A 26,188-nucleotide genomic window follows, 5' to 3' on the forward strand; every position below is an offset into this window, starting at 1 on the left:
GACTCCCTGGTTGTAAGTGTCTGAGTATTACCAGGGCTTAGAGATTTACAGCCTATTTTAAACTCAGATAATGACGTTTCATTTGTTATTGGCTGTGTAAAGGTTAACAAAGAAATAACTCAAATTATCATCTCAGGGATAACACATTACAAGAGGGCAATTAAGCGCAGTACCTGGCATTACACAAAAGATTGATATCGCGTTACAAGAGTGCGGATAAGTTCAGATTTCACAACACAGGAAAGACACTGGTCATCACTGTCTCTCTTTGAATAAACAAATATACCGAGTCCCACTTATCAGCACCATTGAGTTAACTAGTAGGGAACAAAAAAACTTTTCAAGAAAAGGAAAAGATTGACATGCAGCCAATTCCTTGCAGAGGAGCTAGTGAAGAGAGAAACTCAGTATCCTGGAGAAAATTAGGTTGACGTTGCTCAAGTACAAGATTAGGTTCCCTCTTAGTTATAAACAAATAATGGTAACAGGCAAGCAAAATAGTCAGGCATCCAATAGGCCTTTGAGAAGAGGAAACAAAAATAAAAGCATCAAAGCCAAATTGTTATTAAATTGTCTCTGAAATGGAAAATGAAGAACCATCTATTGCCACAACCATTTTTTGTCTATTTTCTTCTCCTCAAGACACCTTTCCATGATGATTGGGTCTGTATTCTGTGGATCTGGGTGCCAGTAAAAATATAAAGAAATAATATTTTTTTGAAACTCATCAGATAAAGATATATTTGAACGTCTCAGCCCTCTCTGACTGCAGCTAACAAATGTAGCTTATCTCAGGAAAATTCTCATTTGACAAATGTCCTCTTTATCTCCCGCCAAGAGAACTTCCAAATTTTTTTTGCATAGGCTCATTTCCATGCCTTTAACTTTTCTTCCCTCTGCAATCTTGGTATCTCTACATCTGGGTTTTCAATTTCCTCTTTCATTTTTCGACATACATTCTGCTTTATGTCCCTACTCTGGCTTGTGTGTCTTTTTGTCATCACCTCCCATCTTCCCAAATGAACCTTCCCCCACATCCACATACGTTCTCATCTGTGAAAGTTCCTCCTCTCTCCCAGCCTCTCCCACTGCCATGTTCAGTCTGCCCACCTCCTTCTCTGTCTGGTCTTTCTACCATCACATGTCTCGGCAATTCTCTATCTCCTTGTCTTTTTCTTTGCTGCCCACCCCTCCCTAAGGGTCTCTAGTCCCAGCTGTGTGGGTCAAAGCCATTCTTCATTCAAACCAAGACATCTAAACATCGTCTCTGAGATGGATGTCCCCCGGTTCACGCGACCTCGGAACTAACTTCAGTAGCGCCAGCTACTCAGAAACAACAGGCCTGGCCACCCCGTGGCAGAAAACAGATCAGCCAGAGACTCACATAAGCAGGTCATGAAAATCACAGAAACCACGATTTCATTTATTACCCCAGGATATTTCTGGAGTCCTAGAAACGCCTAAGTGATGGTCAGAGGAGAGTGTGGCATTTTGAGTCCTTACTTCCAAATTCTACTACCACGGAGGACCTGGCACAGGCCCAGCCTACTGTTGCCAAAAGGAAGCAACAAGGGGTTATGTGTACGGTTACTGGGCACCCCTTTTTTTGGCTTGCCCCTTTATAAAGCAGCACAGATGCCAGCTACAACAGCATCGCCATCAAGTGGCATTTATGAAGCACAGGCAAATTTTAGGTCCAGTTGTGAGTCGTAGGGAAAGGCCTGGTCACTACTGTCATCAGTTATGTGGAAACCGTCACCAGCAGTAATATTCACCAGTGTCAAGGCCATATCATATGAGAAAAATAAGACATTCAATAACCAGCTTCTGTGGACATGTAAATAAACTCAATATTCATTTGCTCCTTTCATCGACTGGCTGTTCCTTGGTCTTGTAACCCTTAATAAATGGAATTGTTAGTATATCATAAGGATATGTACATCCCAGCAGTCTTGAATGCCATACGAGGGAGTCAAGCCCAGACGACACTGTCACAAGGGAACACCTAGGATCGGAGGGATGATGCATTGGTTAAGCAAACTAACCTTGAGCCTTTGGAACTGAAAGATCAACAAAAGGATGAAATAAATTTGCAAATCGTTCTTCCCCGTGGATGCTAGCCAGGTGTTTGTTCTTTAGCCAACAACAATCAACAGGCATAACATAACCGTAAAAATGCCAGCCAAGGAGCTAATCCAATAAATAAAGAAAAGTCCTTGTATTATGGATGCTGCTGCCGGTTACACTGTGGAATGAGTTCAAATCAGAGAGTAGAAGTCAGGGGGGAAAGTTGAACCTACCTCCGTAAGGGAGTCCTAATTGCTCACACAGATTTTAGATGTAATTGTGTCTTTAGGATGTGATTCCTAGCATTTGAACCAACCATATGGCTTCAGGGTACCTAAAAATATGTGCTAGAACATCTTTTAGATGCTAAGTGCCAGGCACTGTGCTTGGCAATAGCTCACCTGACCCTCGAAGAGCCAAATCCTGCCAAGCAGTTTGTCTACAATTGGAGGGGGGTGGGAAGGTAGATATAAGTCAGCATCTCATGAGACTGGCTCCTACCTTTCAAAAAAAGTTATTTATATTGAGAGATAATGAAGAAAAGGAGGAAAGATAAGAGGGAGAGAGAAAAAGAGGCTGATGGGACGAGATCTACCTGGAAGATTATCTATTCAGGTATCTATCGACAGCTCACTGAGCAGATACCTACATAATTATCTGATGCTATTCATGCTCAGTCCCCTAGTGGCTAGGATTTTTTTCCTTCAACATATCTATAATTTTGAATAGTCTTCCTCCTTTAAACATGGATCATGTATAAAGGAAAGTAAGTTTACTTACATTTTTAAAAAAGAGCTTATCTGCCTTCTTTCCCTTTCCCAGGCAACCCCTAATTCAAGGCCGTTCACAAAAAGGGCAGCAGAGATAGGAGGAAGGGGGATAAATGGGAGTGAAATACACGGAACTCACAATGATCAGGGGGAAAGATAAGGCAGCTTCATTTTCTGAAGCACAGCAGCCAGAAAGGCCTGGGTACCACCCAACTTTAGCACAAACAAAGGAAACACAACTTCCGAACAAGGAGAGTAAAGATCCAAGGCCCCTTGCCCGAAAGCTGGATAGAAAGTACCACCCAGGACCAGAAACCCAGCTCTGGCCGAGCCTGTGACCTTCTTGCCTAAGGTTACAGCAAGAAGTCTGCTGGGCTGGGGAGGTCTGGGCAGAGAGCGGGCTTCATGAGAGATGGATTTTATTTTACTGCTTGATTCTGGGAAAAGGACGTGAAGGAGAAAAAAAATTATTGATGAACTACTTTGTCATCGTTAAGAGTATTGCTGACACATTCCCAGCAGGCTCCTTACCACCAAGCCAGCCCCGGGTCCACTGAATGGCTTCTGTAGCCCAGACACGTGCCCTGTGTTAGGTAAGGGGTGTAAATTACGCCAGCCCAGCTCTGGCCAAGGCTGGGGCCTGGCACTTCTCAGAGTCCTTTTGCTGCTATGTTCTATCTCCCCATGGCCCTTGCCTCAAAGCTGGGGGGCTCCTCAGAGAGAACATTAACACGCAGAGGCTCTGGCTTGGAGTAAAGACTGCAGCATGGAAATGGGGAGGGAATTAGACTTCTTTTCCTTGCAGGCTTTGGAGTGCTGGGTGAGAAATAAATAATGAGGGTAATAATGGAACGGCTGCGTCTCTCCCCCTGGGTGCAGAGCAGCTTCTAAAATCAGAGTCTGGGCTCGTGCCCGTAGCACAGTGGTTACGGCATCAGCCACATACACCGAGGGTGGTGGGTTCGAACCTGGCCCAGCTAAACAACGACAACAACAACAACAACAACAAATAAAAAAATAGCTGGGTGTTGTGGGGGGCACCTGTAGTCCCAGAGACTAGGGAGGCTGAGGCAAGAGAATCGCGTTAAGCCCAAGAGTTGGAAGTTGCTGTGAGCTGTGACGTCATGGCACTCTACTGAGGGCCACATAGTGAGACTCTGTCTCAAAAAAATAAATAATAAAAAAGTAAAATAAAGTCAGAGATTCAATCTGGGAGCCAATGAGGTAGCCAGCCATGGGCAGGCAAGCAGGTGGCCCCCAGATGGTTTTCAGACACCTCTCACTTGAGAAATAAATGCCGCTTTCCTGTTTTCAGCCTCATTCTGCAGATAAGGAGTCAGGGGAAGGGGCGTGGTCCCTGTGTGTCCTCCACGAGGTTACTCTGAACTGCTCCAATGCAACCACCCAAGAGTCTATTGGAAAGTTGGGTAACATTGGAGCCACAGGTTTCAGTGACTTGTGCAATGACTAGCTAAGTACATACTGGACACTGAGCCTCTGGGCAAACCTGCTAAAAAGGGTCCAGAAATTTCTAGGTCTTCCTAGAAAGGAGATAAATGTCCCTACCAGCTGCTGCTGATTCTTCCCCGGTCCTATCCAATCACTGATGCTAATTTATTTTCTGTAAAAGTTTTCAGAATTTCTCTGATAGCTTCCACTTTTCTTGCTACATCTCCTCCCAAATGAGGGGGGATGAAGGTCATTTACAATTATTTCTCTGTGGTTAAAGCCACAGGGTAATCAGTCTCCAGTGCTGGAACTTCTGGAATCAGATGCTGCTGCCGGAGGAGGGAACCTGCATGGTGTGGGACCCTCTTCCTGGCCACAGGCAAGGTCAAGTTGGAATCTGAAGTTCTTTTAGAAGCAGCCCTGGCAGGTGTTCAGGGCAACTCTGTGAGGAGCCCACAAGGTGGATGGGAAGAGCTCTCAGAACGCTGGGCCAGTACCCTCCATCCTTGCTGAGCCCCCCAGGCAGAGGTAAGGGACACAGGTGCTGAGGACTGAAAGGGCAAACATGACTGACCCACCACCAAATCCACACGTCCTCTGATGAGGACCATTACGTCTTTCTCCTAAAAAAATCATCACCCTGGCAAAACACCTAGAGAACAATTAGGGATTAACCAAAGTGCTCTGTCTTGCCAACCAGAATTTGGACTCTCAGGGGACCAAGGGCAATTTGTACCAAAGCCCTTTGTCTCTGAAACTCATCATTGTTTTCTGTCTCATTAGGAGAGGTGTTTCTGTCCACTGCAGGGAGGACTTTCACTTCTCAGTGTCACTTAGATGTTGAATTAGTTTGTTCCCCGTCCAAAGTCCAGAAGACGATAGTGACATGTTTTTTTGTTCTTAAAAAAGGAAACTTAAAACTACTCCAGATAAAAATCTGCATGTAGAGGTCACTGTTACTATTGGTTCCAATACTTGTAAATCCTGAATAGGCTACGTTTTCTAGGAAGACAGTTTTGACCCCAAGGAATGATCTCTCTCTAAACTGGCTAGCTTTAGTACAATTATTTCAAGAAAAATGAACACCCTAGAATTTTATATTGATGCCCAACTTCCAAATTGTATTTGAAGTACAATTTACTTAGAGCTAAAATCAAAGTAGGATTGAGCATAGTGGTTCACACCTATAATCCCAGCATTTTGAGAGGCTGAGGAGGGAGGATTGCTTGAGGCCAGGAGTTTACAACCAGCCTGTATAACAGAGTGAAACTCCATCTCTAAGAAAAGCTTTAGAAAGGTAGCCAGGCTTGGTGGTATACACCTATAGTCCTAGCTGTTAAGGAGATTGACATCCTTGAGCTCCGGACTTTGAGGCTGCAATGAACTATTATCTCACCATTGCACTCCAGTCTGGGCAACAGAGTAAGACTCTGTCCCTAAACTTTTTTTATTTGTACAAATCAAACTGAATCAAATCAATATAATGCTGTCTTTAATAAAACTACCAAAATTAATTCAGTCTACCAAAATTCATCTCATCATTTTTTAAAACGCTGTAGTCCCCTAAAAGGCACTTAAGCCCTTCAACGTTCCAAATGGTAACTTCATAACCAGGGCTGAGAAACAGGTGTCCCACCTCACTCCAAAATATAGAGACTATTCATTAAGAATAAGACAGAATTATCTTTAATTTCTTCATTTATCTAGAACAATAGGATCCACACACCAACAGTCCCATGAGATTGTTGGTATTCCTTTGAGGTAGGCAAGAAAAAAAGGGAAGATAATTGAGGCACAAAAAGGATGAACCACCTGCCTGGGAACACAAGTTCAAGGGCAAAAAATCAAATTAAAGTGCAATATTTTCTTTTCACTGTCCTCCTGGTAGATCATGGAAAAAAGCCTGTAGAACACTGCGAAGAAGATACTTGGATGTTAGAGAACAGCTGGGTAATTATTTTTTTAAGAGGTGTTTTCTACCTTAATGTCCACAGCAACTTCAGTATAAAATAGAGATGCTCTATGTCTAATAGAGTTTAAAAATGATACTTGGAAAGACTCATGCTTTGATGTCACTGCTTTGACTGTGAAGGTCAAAAGAAAGACTTCAAAGCATGAGTCTTTCTCAAAGTAGTCACAATTTAATTTGCCATTTTAAAATGGTCAGGGCCTCCATGGGGCGGTCTCTTCTGACATTCTGTCTGATCCCCCCTACTCCAGCACAAGGAAAAAAATCCCTGTCTGTAGAACAAAGACTCATTTTCACAATGGGCTAAGCATCCTTGGATGGAAACAAACCCACCATGGGAATGAACAGTTAAAAGATTCTCTAGGGCAGGTCATCTGCAAGCAGATCCAGGTGGTACTTCTCTGAAATGTTACTTGTAATTACATTAGGGATGGGAATAAAAAATAGAAAAGAAAAAATAGACCCAGAGCTTTAATACGCCCCCTTACAACTATTTTATTTTTTCTGCTTCCAGCCCACACACACAGGTGCATTTTATGGAGTAGTAAGCTATTGTGTGTGTGTGTGTGTGTGTGTGTGTGTATATATAGTATCTCTCTGCAACACACATTCCATTTTTCTATGAAACATTTTCCCACATGGCTACGCAGCCTCCGTAATTCTTTCCACGGGTGTATAATCGTGCATACATTGCTGTGCCATTGTTTGCTTAGTCAGTCTCCTGTTACAAAATATAACAGGTTGCTCAGGCCTTTGGTCTTTGCTATTCCAGATAGTAAACAATGGAATGACCATCTTTGTGGATGTAGGGTTTTCGGTTTTGGTTGGGGGGTAGTTTTTGTTGTTGTTCTTGCATTATTTCCTATGAGTCTACATTTACACCAGCAACCTTCCATACACTTGAGAAAACTACATTGCCCAGTTAACCCCGTTTCTGTGACGCCATCTCCTCGCCAGTCCTCAGCAGGGAAGCTTCCAAGGCAAAAAGCAGCAGCCCACTAGCAAGGCTGATGTTGGCTTTAGAGTGACAGGGCACCCTGCCAAGTCCTCGTCCCTCTGTTTCTAAGAGGCTGGAAATAGAATTTTAACTTCTGCATCATGCTTCCCCAGAACCACAGTCATTCCTGTTCCCTTTAGAGGTCCTGGGACTCAGCAATATGAACATAGCGGGACCCACTGGACACAAGCTTCTCATTCCGCAATCTGCTGTCACCTCCGTCTCAAAACCATATTTGCATTTTCACCTTTATGTGCCATGAGAGCGTAGTCGTCTCACCAGAGAGGACAAGTGAGTCATTCTGGTACTGAAGGAGCAGGGTCCTCCAGATGGCCCTGGCAGCGAGGATAATGAGTTAATATATAGAATTATTAAGACATACTCTTGATGAGAAAGGAAATATAACTTAAGTTATTGTTTCTACTTGCTCTCTTGAGCCATATTTCTTCATTGAAGGTTTCCTCCGTGATCTGATCACTTCCATCGTGATGTTTTAAAGTCAAGGGTCAAGTGAACAGAGAGGGAGCCTCGCCTTCTGGTGAGTAGACAGGACGTCAGGCTGTGTGTCCTGCCCCTGACACTGACTCGCTCCTCAGCCTCGAGTGTGGCCCTGAACACCCACCGTGTCCTCTGACATGCTCTATGCATGAAAAGTGAATCACGTTGCTATCAGTTCCCGTTGAGAAACCAGATATGCAATTTGCTTCCTGTCCTACCAGCGCCGTCATTAACTGTTTGTTCTCATCAACGTCATTGGAGTTGTGTTTTAAAAAATCATCTAATCCAGGGTCCACGTGTAAAAACAGAAACAGAAAACCAGATATGTAAAGAAATAGAGGAAAACTGAAACAGCCCCATGTAGAAAACAAAAGCACGAGTCCAGCTGCTGTGGATGAGTTACACTGAGACTATGGGAAAGTCTAAAAGGCAGGGACAATCACTCTCTCCGCCTGGAGGTCCCAGCTCACAGGGAGTCTTCAAATTGTGGAGTGCGGGAGCCAGGCTGCAATATCGGGACCACCCTGGATTATTCCTCGATCAAAAACACGGATTGTGACCCCTAAAGAACCATCACTTCACCATGCACTTGGACCTTCTGTGTGTGCAAACGCCTGGACACACAGACACACACAACCCTCGGAGAAGGCAGCCACCACTGACACATGTAACCCCAGCCTGATACAACTTAAAAAGAGACAGGACCCCAGGTTTCCCTCAAACATCATTTTACCAGCTATCTCAGCGATTTTCCCGGAAAAAGAAGACATCACTGCATACTTTCCAAGTGAAATCGTTTCAAATGTCCTACATTTGGGCTGTTCACAGCGGCTAATATTTCAATCCACTTGGGAGACTCTGTCCCCAATTCTGATGCAATCATCATGACCAGCAGGGCCTGGGAGATCTTCGAGGTCAATATTAGTTTTCACCAGTTTCGTCCAAGATGGACATAAGTGACACACGGGTGTGTGTCTGTTTTTTCCCAAGCAGTATTTACAGCTCACAGACTCTCCTTTGCTGCAAGGAGACCACCACTCCTCAGGAAATTCACAATCACAGTGTGTCTAATATCTCAAATTCACACATTTTCTCCTCGAACTGCAGTTCCCTCCACACTCCTCCTCTTCTGCATTTGACCGATTACACCGCAAAACACGTCCTGCCTTGATGACTGCAAGCTCAGCTCAGCTGAGAGGGATCTGATGAGGTCATGGTCCACGCGGTTCAATTAATGTTCAAGCCACTGTTTAAGAGCAAAAAGTCAGCCTGTTGGTGGCACAGAGTGACAGACCAGGTGGTATCTGAGCACTCAAGACAGTATTCAGCTCATCAACCTACTAAGTTAACAGCCAAAGTCCTCACTGAGATAACTGTAATTAATAGAGAAAAATTCTCTGTTGAAAAGCTGCTGAGTACTGTCAGGAGAAGAATTAAGGCTTCACATTTTATTTCTTTCCTTTTGCTTGAAATGTTAATACCCAAATTAAATTAGCAGCATTTTATCATCTTTGCTTTGCACAACCCAAGCATTTGTTTCCTTAGAAACTAAACAAAGGGGGGAAAAAAAAGTTACTCTATATAGAAATACATAGTTAACTGTCTATCTCTAGAATAACCAAATTACCCTTAGCCCTATTTATCAACCTCTCCAGAAAATAAAACTAAAACTAAAATAAATGCAGTGATACATGCTATGTATAAAATTGCAGGTAAAAACAATAGTTAAGCCAAAAAGTTTGTGATATTTTGTACAGCACGCTCACAAACCGAAAACAAATTTTTGATTGCTTATATATTCTGAAGTGTTTCCTGCCTACATATCCTCAGAATTCCCCAGAGCTTTCCTGGACACATGGAAAATTTCAAGTTGAGCCATTTTTAAGTTATCCATGAGTAAAAAGGAGGAAAAAAAAAAATAGGGAGTGGGTGTTTGAATTTGTCATAAAAAAAGGAAGAAAGTTATTCTGCTCTTTCTTCGCCTTTCCTGGAGTTCACAATAGCTGAACACACTTTGCCCAAGATTTTTTTATTATTATTTTTCAGAAAGAAGAGAATCACTTTTGTGCTAAGGCCAAGTATGAACGTATTCAGCATGTTCTATTGAAGTGAGCACCGGGGAATTCTTCCAGCAGATCTATGCCTTACGCTGAAACCAGCATTACCAGTCACGAATCAGATCACATATCATGATGATAAATAGCCACAACAATAATAAAGCAAGCACGTACTTAGTATCCATCCGCCAACAAGAATTAAATTTTTTTAATTAAAATGTTTAGCATAGAAATAATCATCTCAACAGTAGACAGCATTTACTGATAGGCAAACGCTGCAAAATACCAGCAACTTAGGTACCAAGTAGATTTTGCTTCTCCCAGCTGTGGTTCTCAAAGTCATCACTGCCCTCAAATTAAAGGTCTCTAAGCAACTTGGCAAACCCGTCTCTGTGGTATCTGGCATAGAGAGCAATCACGCAACAGTAACAGCCAGGCAGAGAGGTAAAGAAATTCTGGATGGGCGGTGCCTGTGGCTCAAGGAGTAGGACGCTGGCCCCATATGCCGCAGGTGGTAGGTTCAAACCCAGCCCCGGCCAAAAACTGGAGAGAAAAAAAAAAAAAAAAAAAAATTCTGGAATGTTTCAAGTAGAAGAGTTGAACAAGTTAACTAAAGAGCAGAGGATTAAACTGCTCTGCAGGGAGATACCCTGGTCAGAAATTTAGTGACTGGCTTGGTTTTGTGAATCTCACATAAATATCTGAGGAGATTGCCAGTATCCTCAGCCAAGAGGAAAAACACGCATTTAAAGAACAAGGAGAGAAGCCAGAACATGAAATAACCATTCCACTGGACACCCTCCACTCCAGATACTGTTGGCTGAAACTCCTATTAAGTAGGAATGGAGAAAATGGATGAGAGTTCCTGCCCAGCCAGGAAGGGAAGAAACTTTGCTTTTATAAATAAACTTGTCACGGAGATAGGCCACACATCAGAAAGGAAAGTGAGGAGGACCCAAAAGGAAAAGGAGCCTGAGGTCACAGAGCCCTCCCATCTCCTAACTCGGCTGATACAGAAGGGAAGGGGAAACCCAATATTAGCATTGTCTGGCCCCAGCATTTTCCCCCCTTCTCATAATATAACTTTGTGAATATGTTTAAGAGAGTGTCTGCTGTTATTGGTCTAATGAGCTAACTCTGAAATCTGAGCTAAAGACAGCTCCCTAGTGGCTGCTCACTGTTCCACAGACCGAAAGGAAACTCTTTTCAGGGGCCCATCAGGGCGAACCACTGCTGACAGCTTGGAACGGCACCACACACAGATTTATTTCACAGACAGCCACAGACAGGAATTTAGCACCCTGTGCTGGCCTCCTGCTTAGTGGAGAAGGTGTTAAAATGCAACCATGCAGAGCTCTCCCTTGAACAAGACCCAGTAGCGACTAATCAGGCGGTCATCCGTTCCCGGCAGAAAACACCCAGGGACGCGCAGCTGAGCACCAAGCCGGGACGATCCTGACAGCTGCCGCCCGGCCGCCGTGCTGCAGCTTGAGAGCTGCCTCCAAGAGCTCTAAATATTTTGTGTGACCTTTCAACTTACAAATTAATTGATTTATAAACAACGGCAAATGTTCTTTATTTATTTATGACATCTCGGAACGCCTTGCCTCGATGGGAGGGCACAGCGCTGAAGAGAACGTTCCCTGGTGCCCACGGATCCGACAGACCCACCGTGGGCAGCTCCTTCCCCTCCTTACCAGGGGTTCTGTGAACACAGAGCTAACGGACCAGGGCCTGGATGGGCAGACATTTACCTGCCCACACCAAAAAAGCCCACAGACATATTGCTACCTGCAGAAAAATAAGGATGTGAACTTCGTTTCATATGTGTGCATACAAATATACAGATGTGTGATGGGTGCATACGTTCATGTGTACATATATGTATCTCTCTAATGTGGCCTTACCTTCATACTGGGAGCAAAAGTTAATAACTCCACTCTGAGCATGCACTTGACCGTTGATCAGCTTGGCTCTTTCTGGGTAAGGGCAAACTACACTTACCAAAGCAGTGGAAATTGCATCCTGGTAACTTGGGGTCATTCCCAAGGAAATTGCATACAGTTGGCAATATTATTTACACTGATGACGTTGCTAACCTTGCTGTCACTCACACAAGCTACGGTTTCTTAGTTTTAGGCTGCATGTGTAAAACAACCAACTTGTTCTAGTAAAAAGGAGAAAAAGAAGTCCAAAGAAGAAAAGGAGAAGACAAGGAAAAGAACTGTTTTCATGTCGCCTGTGTTGGGAACATGCCTCTCGTTCCCTTGTTTTAAATTCCATTTCAAAGGGCTTTAAATGCCGTCCTCACCTATTGGGTTCCCAATAAACATCTGTCTTTCCCTGCCCTGATTCTCAAAGTTTGCCCATCATAAATACTAATGGCCAGGCAGGATGCGTCCGATGCTATACGCACGGCCACAGCAAAGATGGAGGCAGAGATGCTTCAGCTAAAACTCAGATCAGCTTCCCAGGAGGTCTTTAACCAGCCGACACTTTATAGGATGGTGCCTTATGGAAAGAACTGTGATCAAGAATTCAAAGTGTGTCTTTGCCGAATCAAGTCCACATTCATTCCTACCCCTCCCTGGTGTGATTCTCTAATCTGTCAGGCGTCTTCAGGGAAAATAACATTTATCTGGACTTTTTTAATCAACATGTTATCATATTTCTGGGACCTGTGCACAGCCAGAAGCATCATAGGTAACATCGATCATAAACAGACACCCAGACAAGCGTCCCCTCCAAGAGTGACTTCTCCAGAGTGGCCTAATATTGTCCTACCTCACTGTGGTAATTGTACAAAGGCAGCCTTGAAAGCCTGAAAAGGTCTGAAACACACCACACACACACACACACACACACACACACACACACACACACACACACACACGCACACAGCCTTGAAAACTTAAAGCCTCAGAAGCCTGAAGTGGGGAAAAGAAACTTCATCACCTTTAGAAGTCAATTCACCCACTCTTATTCCAAGACAGAAGAGAAAAAACCATGCCCTGTTTATTTTTCTGCTTCTGCCACTTCTTTGCCAGCCTATCATTTCCCTAGAGGTCTTGTGTCACAGATTTGAGTTAAAGGAATAGATTTTTGGCCTTGAAATCAAAAGGTGGGTTGGTGGAAAGGAAGTCACAGGTGAGACGTACCAGAGAGATTTCTGTGCAAGGCAGCTTCGGCTTGGTCACGAGAAGGATGTTGCTTAAGGTTCATATCATACTCACCCGTGTAGGGAACATTCGGGTCAATGTATTTTTAATTACATAAAAACAGGGATCTGTGGGAACACGATATAAGGAAAAATGCCATCGAAAATAACTAACTTGAAGTAGCTGGAGAAATTTGCCTTAATCCCAAATTAAAATTCACCTAAGTGATTCCTGATGTATACAAAGCTTGTTTCCCTCCCTGCCATTATCACGCCTGCTCTCTTCCCAGAGTGGGGATCTCCTATATAAAACGGGCCCTTTCATCTACACAAAGTATGTTTGCATTCCAAGAAGAAATCTATATAGAAAAAGATCAAGTGTGAGCCGAGATGGGAAAAGGTTCTTAACTTTTCCACTAATGGACATAGTCACCAGTTTGGGTATGAAGGTATGCTCTGCCTCTGAGACATTTTCCATATTGGTGGTGTTTGCCAAATTTCAAACAGGTGGTCCCAGCAAGGCGAGCAGAGGAGAGAAAATGCTGTCCCCCCCCCCGTCTCCTGCTCCTAGAGTGTACTGTGTACACTCCCAATGTCCCCACACTGCCTACCTTTTCTGTGAAGCATTAAACTAAGTCCTCCATGGGCTCAGCACCCGTAGCTCAGTGAGTAGGGCACCGGCCACATACAACAAGGCTGGTGGGTTCGAGCCTGGCCTGGGCCTGCTAAACAGCAATGACAACTGCAACCAAAAACTAGCCCAGCATTGTGGCGGGTGCCTGTAGTCCCAGCTACTCGGGAGGCTGAGGCAAGAGAATCGCTTAAGCCCAGGAGTTGGAGGTTGCTGTGAGCTGTGATGCCACAGCACTCTACCAAGGGTGACATAGCAAGACTCTATCAGGAAAAAAAAAAAAAAAGTCCTCCATGGTACAAACATTCTGCTAGTCACTCATTAAACAAACATTCACTGGTACCTACTATGCGCCGGGCATCATTCTAGATGTTGAGGATAAGCCAAAGAACAGAGAGACACAAATCCTGTTAGCTTAGTAGTAGGAGTGGGGAGGGGGATCTAGAAAGATGACTGACAAATGGAGAGTGAAATTCTGTATATAACGCACTGGGGAGGGGTGTGTCACTGGGGTGACGGTTGAGGCCAAGGCCCTAAGGACATTTGTCCCAAACATCACACTGAAACACACAATCCTACTTCATAGATGTGGATTAACTGATGGGCAGGACTTCACCAGCGGTTCCATTACTTTCCTGCTCGGCTGTGTCACGCACGCTGCAGAGGAAGGCGGGACAACGTGGAGGCAGCTCCTCTGTGCCTCTGAGCTCTGCCTTCTCCCTCCATCCTGCCACTATCACCTCTCCTTTCCTTCTTAAGGGAGAAACAGTCAGAGCATCCCAATTCAGCATGTGGGATTTTTTCATTTCAGACACCTCCAAGTAGCAAATCCAACTGCTTCAGTTACAACAGTTCTGGCTCCCTGGCTTTCTGATCCACACTACCCTAAAATCCCATTTCTACTCACTATTAAAAAAAAAAAAAAAAAAAAAATCGAGGCAAGCCACAACAAGATGATTCCATGCAATCTTGTATCACAGGTAAAAGAAAACCTTGTCGATATGAAATCAGACAGTGTAAAATTCTCTCCCCAAGGAACCTGGCATTATTACATCCCCCATCAATCATGGCACTGTTTCTCCAACAACTGTATCAGATGCAACGTTTGGAGATCGCTGTCACCCCTCCAATGCAGCAGGCTCTTTCCCGGAAACCACAGGAGTCAGATGCAAAACTATAGCAGACCCACCAGAATCCAAACTCTTCTGAAACATTTCAAAGCCTTTGTTTGTTTCCAACAATTAATCAACGCTCAGAATTCCAGGATTTTAGCATTGTGGGAAATGGAATTTGACCTATACATTTGTAGATGACCTGGACCTGTATGAGAAAACTATGAATTTGAGAGAGACATATCTGGGGAAATACCACATATACATTACAGTACATAATAGGATAATACGCTGTTGAATGCATATACTTTAAATCTTAATTGATCAAAGATTAGCTCCTATTCCGGACATTCCATTTATAACAGGTGACAATTCCTCCAGCCCATATTATAGATCTAGGCATTGTTCCAAGTATCTAGATATGATAAATAAACCAATGGCTCAAGCAACTTCTGCCCTCTGATTTTACTTCTGGGGTGGGGGAGAGGGTGTAGAGAGGGTTTTTGTTTCTTCAGATATTCTCAAAGTAATTTAAATTTACAAAATCAAACTTAAATGATTGATTGATGTAGATACTGGCTGAATTTTGAGTTTGGTTTTACTTTATCCCTTTGCACAACAGGAATAAAATCTCTCTCTCACACACACACACACACACACAGGGAGAGAGAAAGAAAAGTTGACTTTGAACGTTTCAATTTTCTTTAACGTTTCCCCTTTGTCCTTGACACTGATAACCCAAAGCAAGTGAGAGAGGACCTCGCCTTGGCCCCCACATAGAAAGTGCCTGCAGTACACCCTTCTTATGTACCTTATTTATAATCCTCTGTACATTCACCCAAAAGTCATGAACTACATAATACTAATTCTTATAGGTTGACATATTTCCCTGATCTTTCATGAGCCACATGGGGAAACAGTTTTCTCCTGATCTGAATGAAGAAGAAAAACAGTGATCCTAATCAACCATTTGCCCTTAGTGGCTTCCCTAAACAAATCTGGGGAAGCGCTTAAAGGCTTGGGAATAACCATGACCCTGCCTGATGCACTGTAATAACCCTACCTAATTATACTGATATAAAAACTAATTGGAAAGATAGCAAATGTCAGGGTAAGATGCAAATCGTAGGGTGTTAATTGCTGAACAGGTGCTGGAATAGAATTAAATGAGCATTCTGATTAAAAGAGTGGAGGAAACAAATGTGGACCCCCGATGCAAACTTGGCCGTGTGACTTCTCCAGCAGTCCATTCCACCAGGAAAAGGTCATGATGCTGCGACCTCTGTTTTGTGATGGGGAGGCCAAGAAAATAATGGTGACCACAGAAGAAAAAACAATCGAGGAACAATAGCAACATGACTTCCAGAGCCAACTGCTAAGTTTGAGCCAAAGAAACCTACAATGTCTCTTCAGAGCGCTTCAGTACACAAATAAGCCTGGATAGAATCAAGAAAGCCTAAGTCCTCACCTTTCCCCTGCCACAGCCCATGCCTTTTCACCTAACCATATCCCCTCACCACCTCTAACTACTACCATAGTGCCGAGTACTGCTAGGCTCTCACCCCTCACTTGTGGGTTGGCCAAATAGTTGATTAATTAACCAAATCAACAGCATTGTGGGGGTTGCAACGGCATGAGAGCAAGCATGTTGGGGTGGGGTGACATGGAGAGTAAATTTGAGGTTCCACTGACTTTACGAGAGTCATTCTTGGTATGTAGATATCTGTATCAGATGTACCATCAGTAGATTCAAATGGTATCTACTGATGCTCTAGGAATTCACATTACAAACTACATATCTATACAGAGAGAGAGATTTCCTCCTTAGCTTGGTGGACTAATGAAGTCACAAACTTCTGGTGACTTGGTCAAGCCTTTGGCCAACCATCATTAAATATCCTGATTGTGGCAAAACCCAGACCAAAGGAGCTATATTCCTAAGGGAGAGGAGACCCTGGGGGCAGCAGTTTCAAGCACATAGTAGCCCCTTAGCTCTGGCCCCTTCCTGACACCACACACCCTGCCACCTAAAAAGCCCCCACCCAGAAGATACACTCTAAGTCAAGGCCCTAAGGTTTTCCCCAACATATCACCTCAAATAACCTAGCAGGGAATTATTTCATTTCCAGGTAGAATGCTGCAGCTTAAACATTTTTTTTTTTCTTCCAATAGTTTGCAGTCTGGGAGATTTATGATGCCAGAAGCCTACACTGGCTCTTCGGTGGAGGGAGAGGGAGGTAGCACGGTCTTACCCTATTCTGCTGATTTTTCTCACTCCACCCCATCCCAGCCACTCCTTTACTATGCTCATTCCCATTTCAGACCTTTTTCCAGCTTTTTCCAGGGTCTGCTGACTGTACACCATTCTGTCTACTTAGGTTGGGTTTGGGTAACATAGACCAGCGATAGCAGGGAATAGTCACTGCAAATTAGCTCCTCTAACTCAGTCCATGCCTTCTGAAGTTAGAGCTGATCAACCTAGTTTGCGTTCACTCTTCATTCATTATTTTGTATGTAACCTTTTTGGCCTCAACTCATACAAGAGCCAAAGAAAATAATACCATGGTTCCATTAGACAATGCTCCAACTCAGCAATCCAATTTCAAAGTATAAACAGAGGAGGGCCCACATGCTTTAAGAGGGAAATGTGGCTACAGGAGGCATGGGTGAGATTTCACCTTGTTTATTTATGCTTTTATAAGGACGCTGAGAATGATAATACAACAGGATGGGAAAGTGAAAAGTTTTACACCAATAGAGAGATGGGTAGAAATTTCTTGCTCTTTGCTTCTCTTTGATGTTCAGAAAAGCTCACTCTCTCTTGCTCACTCTCTAAGGAACAAAAATAAACCGTCTCCTGAGTAATAAAGTCAAGACACTTGCCAGTAAAAATTGGTTAAGGTCATCACTTCTGAAGGTCAAATGAGTTTTAGACAAGATGTCACGTGGGATCACTATTCAGCACATTTAGTTAAATGGTTAAAAATAATAAAAAATAATGACAGTCATGGAGTTGTGCATTTTTTTTTTTTTTTTTTTGGAAAAAAAGGCACAGAAGTCAAAAAGAAAATGAGAGAACCAGATGTCTGGAAGGAATGCTGGGAAATGCTTAAGAAAAAGATTTCTCCCACCCCTAAGTAAAAGCTTCTCCAAGGATCTTTTGAGACTCCCTGTCAGAAGCTGAAGCTGATACAACATCATATATCATTTTTGCATGTGTTTTGCTGTGCAGTTCTCTCATTTATTTATTTTTAAAAAGACCCAATAGGGAAAATGTTTTATAAAAAGATGGCAATTCAAAAGTTGACCCCAGTGGGAATATTTCCCAGGTTCTTCTTGCACCCACCTTGTCTAAACATCCAAAAGACACCAGAAGGTCGGGTGTGGTGGTGCCACACTGCCAGAGGCTGGTGAATTGCTTGAGCTCAGAAGTTCAAGACCAGCCTGAGCAACAGCAAGACCCCCTCTCTAGCAAAAATAGAAAAACCAGCCAGGCATTGTAAGGGACATCTGTAGTGCCAGCTACTTGGGAGACTGAGGCAAGAGGATTGCTTGAACCCAAGAGTTTGAGATTGAAGCAAGCCAGGCTAACAGCACGGCACTCTAGCCTGTGCAAAAGAAATTCTGTTTCAGAAAAAGACACCAGAAATTGGGTTGCTCTGAGACTAGATTGGAAGAGAGAGAGTCCAGCCTCATGCTCAGTTTCTCCAAAAATGATACTATCTACTTAAGGGAGGAGAAGATACCACCATCTACCCGGCCAGAGGCAGATCCCTGTCTTGGATGAAATAGAGCATGAACAGGTGGGAGTGAAGAGGCTGCTCCCAGATGCACATGACCTCCCCTGGGAAGCTTGGGCGGCTCCAAAAACAAACTCAGAATTCACACCAACACTTTGGTCTGGGTTCCAGGTCATGTCAGACCCTTCCACAGGGCCATGGGGGTATCCAGGCCTGGTCCTTTTCACCATCTGTTTGCTTTGACAAGCCACAGCTCACCAAAAAAGCCTACTCTGCCAAGGGATGCTTTAAGACTCTAGTGAGGCCACCACAGGCATCAAGTTCCAAGTATTGCTCATTGCCAATGACAATTACAACGATCTGAAAATGTTCCTCCCAGAAAAAAATACACTCTTTTTTGTTGTTACAGGGGTGTAAACGCCAGCCAATCTCTTTTGGCACCAAGTGCTATAAGAAGTGGTTTCCCCGTGCCACCTCTCGACAAAAAACGCCCTCAATGAGCATCCTCTAAGGACTGGCTCTGAAAAGGGGTTTTGCGTATCAGGTTAATGCACGCACTTGGCACGGCCCAACTTTCGCACCAAGGCTCTGGGGTATGGGGTGATAAGAGCCAGGTTCTGTTTGTTAACGATAAGGCAATTATTTCTTTGGTACTTCATAGCAGGGGAAAAAAAAAATCTTACAGCAAAGATTCAAACAAGGATCCCAAGGGGGAAAAGGGAACTCATAGGTTGGAAAAGTTGTTTTTTTTTTTCCCTTTCTCAGGAGCAAACAAATGGGCCATTGAGAGCCACAGAACAGCCAAGGCTAAGTTACGGACAAACACGCTGTCAGTTGGCTCCTAGTGAAGCCCATGATAACTTAGGGAGGGGAGGACGGGCAGCCAGAGGGAGGAGGGCAGAAGACAGACAGACATGAAACGAGAGGAAAGGAGAAAGAAGAGGATGGGAATAGAAGGAAGCAGGGAGAAAGGAAAGGGGGGAAGAGAGAGAACAAAGGGATAAGAGGAGAAAAAGAACACAATGGACCTTACCTTCCCAAGTGTGTTTGTAGATTGCAGTCCATGAACTTGGATGAGTAAATAACACATACCATTTTCACTGACCCCCTAACGCAAATTTACCATTTCCTTCCATTTTAAATGTAGACAAGGCACACAGTATAATAGGTTCGCGATATTTGCTAAACCATCAATGGAGTCCATAGCAGAAAATAAGGTTCAGAACACCCAAACACTGGGAATGTAATGCTGGGACTGTACCAGGCACCATCTCACTTTGTAAGCAACGTAATATTTCAGAGGATGGGTATGCATGAATTTCAGTTTGGCAGGGAGATCCTTTCATGTATTTACTTCCTGGGTTGGGCTTTCTGCGTTTAGCCCAAGGTTTCTTTTTTTTTTTTTTTTCTATAGGCTCCCACCACAACACCCGGCTATTCCTTTCTGTTGTTGCAGTTTGGGCTTGAACCCGCCACCCTCAGCATATGGGGCCGGCGCCCTACTCCCTGAACCACAGGCACCGCCCATGCCCAAGGTTTCTTAATTGGCCCTGGAACTCACTAATGTGCAACAAGTTTCAGCATCAAATGCTAAGAAGCATTTAGGAAGTATTTCTCAGGGTCATCCCATTTGAGTAACAGCTGAGAGTTCCACAGCTTTGTGGGTCGGGTCCAACATGATAATTTTGCTCAACTGGTTCCCCACTAGGCCTGTAGAACTCAGGGGAAAAATAAAAGATTGGGTTGTGATGTCCCAAAGAAGCACGTCACAAAAGATTCGTTTTTAGATTCCTAGTGGTACAAATAAGCTAAGGAGACCAAGATATACTCTGACAGCATCTTGATCAAAGCAATTGGGTTTCTTCTGCTCATTTCTCCTTGTCCATAGAATTCCATCATGGATCCCCAGTTCCAGGGCACATAAACCTGTGTTCAGGGTAGACTGTACCCAGAATTCAATGGGCCACTGACCCCATGACCTGTGGGGTAACTGCCAGTTATGGCCGTCTGTCCTATGGGGAGAAAGAAGCTGAGCCCATGGCTGCAGAAGTCCCCGCCTCTTGTTCTGACATCACAGGGCCGCCCCGCCCACCTGACTGAGATGATAGAAACTCATCAATAACTCCAACCTGTGATATACAGGTACTTACATTTATTACAGCCCTGGGCTTTGTTTCAGAAGTTTCTAGACCAAAGCCTTCTCCCACTCCCTGAAGCAGGAAGAACTTACACAGTAACCGGAAGCTACCTTTAAGCTTAAATTGGAAGTCTTCAGAATGGGCACCACCATCAAAACCACCTGCTTTACCAGGGGTGAAGAAATAAGGAGATGGACGCTTTCGGGGTGGCACAAGTTTGGAAAGATGTTAGGCACCCCTCTCGTCTGAATGTCTCAAAGAACAAGGGGCGGGGGGGACTTGTCAGAGAGATTCTTATCTGTCCACAGCTCTACCTCCTCTGCAGATAAGGAATATTTCTTCCAGCCAGTCTTTGGGGACATCACAGGTCAGGCACAGATGGAAAAAGGTGTAAAGCAAGATGGACCCTCAACCCAAACCGTACTCACTCAGGCTTTCCTGGCTGTCTAGTTAATTTGCTTTCAATTGCAGTGATGGGAGTTAGACAATTGCTTTAAAAACTCAGAAGCCACCATAAAAATAGAAAATTATTGCTTCCTGCCATGACCAAATATTAAACACAGTGCACACCTAATGACTCGATCCCTCCCCAGGGAAGAAGTTTTATGAACAATAAAATCCCAGCAGACTTCCACTGTTTGGGCTTAGAGGTCTCATTATGGGCTCACTGATCCAATACAATTTACAAGCTCAATGGACGCCACTTGAAGAGGGAACCGCCAACCCAAAGCTATAAATGAGTCGCCTACAGTGAGACCAGCATTTCATTCCTCATCAGGGAATGGAAAGACGGGAGGACATAGGAGAGAGGCATCAGGGTGTGAGTTGCTAAGGGAAATGTTTCCGATTGCCTGATTGGGAATCAGGATAAGACATCCCGCTTGAAATGCAGGAGAAAAAGCAAGAGAGACCCCCCCCAAACAGAGGGCGTAGAGCAAGGGGAGAAGAGGGACTGAGCTAAGGGAGGTGGATTAAAGGGAAGCAAGGGAAAAAGCAGAGGCTTTTAAAATTTGCCTTCCCTTTTTCCACACGGGTTGACTCTACAAGACATCACATTTTCAAAGTTAGATTTTTCTTAAGTTCACTAAGGTATCCAGACACATGTCTACAGGGTAGTTACTTTCTATTTGGTGACTCACCATCTGGATGATAAAATGCATTAGCCACTCTACATTTACTTGGGCAAGTGTCAAGTGAACAGGTAGCGTTAAATCGAAGTCAAGTCTGGCTCTTGTTCAAATGTCAGCCACGACCAGCCAGGGAGAGGGCAGCTTCTCCTTTACCGCTAACTCTGTGCAATTTACCACTCGAGCCTAAACAATCCCACATGTTTAAAGCGCTGAAGGAGGAGACGGAGGGTGTGCTGAACAAAAGCTTTCAGGCAAGTCAGAATGAAAGTGTGCAGGGGACGGACAGCGGACCCTAAGCAAAAGCAATCCAGGGGAGGTGACAAGTCCATAAAGCAGGGTCTAGACAGAGCATGAGACCAAGGCACCAGGAGGTGACAAAACGGGAGGGAAGAGACAGAACATGGGGTGGGGGGCAGTCTGGGAGGAGAAACCATTAAATGGCAGGAAAAGGGCTGATGGATCCCAGCAATAGTTTCTGCTCACCTACCTGCCTTGTAAATGAATCTTCTAAATGTGAATCAAGGCAAAGATGTGAAGGCAAAGAAAAATGTGAAGGCAAAGATGATGAACACCCAATAAAAGATGGAAACACATACACACACACACACACACACAAAGTGCTGATTGCCTCTGGGGCCAGCCATGACCACACAACATCTCTCCTGCCCCTCCAGGCATTGAGAGGAGAGGGCTGTTGCTTTCCTAGTCTTCAAATAAGAAAAGGAGATTCAGGTAAGCCTGCCATGTGAAGTAGAGGATGCTCGGTGAGTTTTACATTTCAAATAAACAACGACTCATTTTTTAGTTTAAGTATATCCCAGAAAATACATGGGACAGGCTTCTGCTAAAAACATGTTTTATCTGAAATTTAACTGGGACACACATTAGTTTAAAAAAACACATTCCTGTTTATCTGATACTTAGATTTGACTGCACGTCCTCTATCTTTATTTGGTAAATCAGGAAACTCCAGATTCAAAGAGAGAAAAGAATGAATGAATTAATGACTGAATACCAGAGAAATAGCCAAACCCATCGTGATGCCAGATTTTACTATCATCATTATCATACTACAAGGATAATAGCCACTCTGAGTCCCCAGCCTGTGTGTCATAAATCTCTTCTCTGTGAGATTACCTTACTTCTAAAGTAAGAAAATGCCTTTTTCAAAGAAACTGGCTACACACAAAATCACTGATCATACATAAATAAAACAATATTGGCCTGACCCACAGCATGTGCTAGGAAAAGGATGAACCTTCCAAACCACCAGTAAATCTTCCAACCCTGTTAGACGTTTTGTAATTCAGACACAACCTATCTATGTCAATCTCCTTGCCAAGAGCACCTGAGTGTTGTCCTGAAAGCTGGAGACCTTGACCCTATTCCCAGTTGAGTCTTTGACCTACGACATAGCTCCAGAAATGGTTGATTTTCAAATGGGTTTTCTCCTCTGAAACACGGGAGGGCATCTCTAGTAGGTAGCTAAACTGAGGCATGTTGTTAGCTTTCAATGGGTCAGAAAATGTCCTGTGTAATTCTGCTCAAAGCACAAAAATAAAGCTCACTGCTCATCTCCAAAGAGATCCCTCTGAGCTTTATGGGAGGGGATACAGGTAGCTGCACCATTCACAGGTCTAATGGCCCTGACCCTAATCTCCCTGCCATCTTGCTAGTTCTCTTTTTGAAAAGTCCTGGCTCCTCTGGGCCTTAACACAATGGAGGTGTGAGCCTCAAAGTGATGGCCTAAATCCAATGGTCCCATCCCTGCAATTCCTCCTTTAGGACTTTCTCTCCTTAATTCTTTCTCAAAAGCTCTTATTAAATGAGAGCAGTTGCAGCATGTCTTGCCATCTTTGGCTCCTTGGTATTCCCAAAGAGGCCAGGAACATTTGCCTTCACTGGACATTTTGAGTTTAGAGAAAAGCCTCCTGAAGGACCACTTTGTTAATGATCCAGTCCAGACTGACGAAATGCTGACACCTGGGGTCTAGGGTAGCTGAAGGCTTCCAGTCTCTTGTCCCTCAACCACGTCCCTTTCTGATCAAATGCCCTCTCTACTGCAACTCCAGGCCAACGTATAGAAGAAAGCAACAAATAACAATCGGTACAAGTCCTAGCGGGTGGAACCCTAAGTCTGCAAATCATCTACAGATAACTACCTTCTCATCTGCTTGGAATATGTGTCTCATTTCCTAATCATTTGTCCTCTTGGTCTCTTGGCTGGGTCAAAAATAGACCCAAAGAACTTACCTAACCCTGTCCCCTCACGTAGAAAAGGAAAGAAAATAGCCGGAATTTCTGGAAGGTCCTCTTTGGGGGAGTATGAAGTCCTATCATAAACTTTCCCAAGCTCCAGAATCTTTGTTCCTCCCAAAGCCAGTTAGACAAGTTTGGAAAGAGATACCTTTTCTCAAGACAAACACCTATTTCTTATTTCTGTGCCATTCTCATCCACCCCTTGTGTCACCCTCTTCCTATCAAATCTGCTTTGTAATCACATTACGTAATTTTATAAGGAAGAAGCTAGAAGTTGGAATGTATCATTATCTGTCCTGAATAACCGCATGTGCTCCATGGGTCCTCTGATTTCAATGGGAATCGATCCAGAGGTCTTAGGCAAGCACTTTGAATGAGAGGAGGCTCATGCTGGTGAAACTGGTTTGGGTCTTTTCCCCTCTTTTCTAAAGAATTGTTCATAAATGGCCTGGATTCTGGCTTCAGAGTTTCTGCTCTCTCACAATCATCCAGGCTACTAAAAAATTCACAGATTGCCAGATGGCACAACAGCAGCTCTTTGCAAAGAATCTGAGCTTCCCAGTGAACAAAGGGGTGCACTCCTGGGGGAGAAGCAGCAATGCTCACAAAGGCTCTGGAGTGGGGTGTGTGTTGAGGGAACGCAATGGGCTGTGAAGAGGTAAGAAAATGGACTTTTCACTTCCAGTCACTGATCCCAAAGTATTTGGCAGGAAAAAACTGACTTTCTAATAGGCTCCCCTATTTCCATTCTCTGATTTCTAATCCATCCTCAAAGCTATCTCTCCAAAAATACCAGCCTGAGCTTGAAAGTGGCCTACTCAGCTTTTCCGCCCGCTCCCCCCTCCCCCCGAGCGCTGCTCCGGCTCCGCCGCGCTCGCTCCGAGCTCCGGCCTCCTGCAAAACTAGCGCCGCCGCTGTCTCCCTTCAGCCGCCATCATGATTATCTACCGGGACCTCATCAGCCATGATGAGATGTTCTCCGACATTTACAAGATCCGAGAGATCGCAGACGGCCTATGCTTGGAGGTGGAGGGGAAGATGGTCAGTAGGACAGAGGGTAACATTGATGACTCGCTCATTGGTGGAAATGCTTCCGCTGAAGGACCTGAGGGCGAAGGTACCGAAAGCACAGTTATCACTGGTGTTGATATTGTCATGAACCATCACTTGCAGGAAACCAGCTTCACAAAAGAAGCCTACAAGAAGTACATCAAAGATTACATGAAGTCAATCAAAGGCAAACTTGAAGAACAGAGACCAGAAAGAGTAAAACCTTTTATGACAGGGGCTGCAGAACAAATCAAGCACATCCTGGCTAATTTCAAAAACTACCAGCTCTTTATTGGTGAAAACATGAATCCAGATGGCATGGTTGCTCTCCTGGACTACCGTGAGGATGGTGTGACCCCATATATGATTTTCTTTAAGGATGGTTTAGAAATGGAAAAATGTTAACAAATTTGGCTATTACAAATTTGGATCTATCACCTGTCATCATAACTGGCTGCTGCTTGTCATCCACACAACACCAGGACTTAAGACAAACGGGACTGATGTCATCTTGAGCTCTTCATTTATTTTGACCGTTATTTATTTGGAGTGGAGGCATTGTTTTTAAGGAAAAACATGTCATGTAGGTTGTTTAAAAATAAAATGCATTTAAACTCATTCGAGAGAATGCCTTTTAGTTTAATACACTTCTAAACTAAATCCATCCTATAGTGTTCCTGCAGAAGCTAGAGACTGGTTGTAGTCCACTACTAGAAAGCATAAGACTGTCATCAGATAAATTCTACAGTGGAAACCACTCCTGAGACTGGAATGTAAAGGAACCAAAAGTTTTAATTCTGAGTTACAGTAAAGGAAGAGACCATGCTCATAGCAGTGCCAACACTTGATGTGGAGCCTTAACACATTTCATCACCTACAACGGAAGTAGTGACTGTGGAAGAAATTACCAAGAGAATAAAAAGAGACTAATTCAGTTGGAAAAAAAAAAAAAAAAAAAAAAAAAGAAAGTGGCCTACTCAAAAATCCCCCTATATCTTCCATCGCCGACGAAATGTCAAAAATACGTTTACACCTGGGCATAGAAAGGCCTCCAAAATTGGGACCCAACTCATATTTCCAACCTCTTACCACTTCCCTTCACACATATCCATGTACCTCTGAAACTATGAGAAGATTGAGGGAATTCTCTCCCCTCCACAGTGA

The 26,188-nt window shown here is 43.9% G+C and overlaps 2 protein-coding genes across 3 annotated transcripts in view; one reads left to right on the forward strand and one right to left on the reverse strand.

Moving 5' to 3' along the window:
- Positions 1–26,188, reverse strand: part of EBF2 (EBF transcription factor 2) — a 197,277-nt gene that overhangs the window by 149,279 nt on the left and 21,810 nt on the right. The window lies entirely within an intron of this gene.
- On the forward strand, positions 24,799–25,642 carry LOC128576263 (translationally-controlled tumor protein-like). Its single transcript, XM_053578273.1, has one exon. It carries the CDS (start codon positions 24,911–24,913, stop codon positions 25,427–25,429), a length of 519 nt encoding a protein of 172 aa, XP_053434248.1. The 5' UTR covers positions 24,799–24,910; the 3' UTR covers positions 25,430–25,642.

This window comes from Nycticebus coucang, chromosome 24 (genome assembly GCF_027406575.1).
Source record: "Nycticebus coucang isolate mNycCou1 chromosome 24, mNycCou1.pri, whole genome shotgun sequence".
Lineage (NCBI taxonomy): Eukaryota > Metazoa > Chordata > Mammalia > Primates > Lorisidae > Nycticebus > Nycticebus coucang.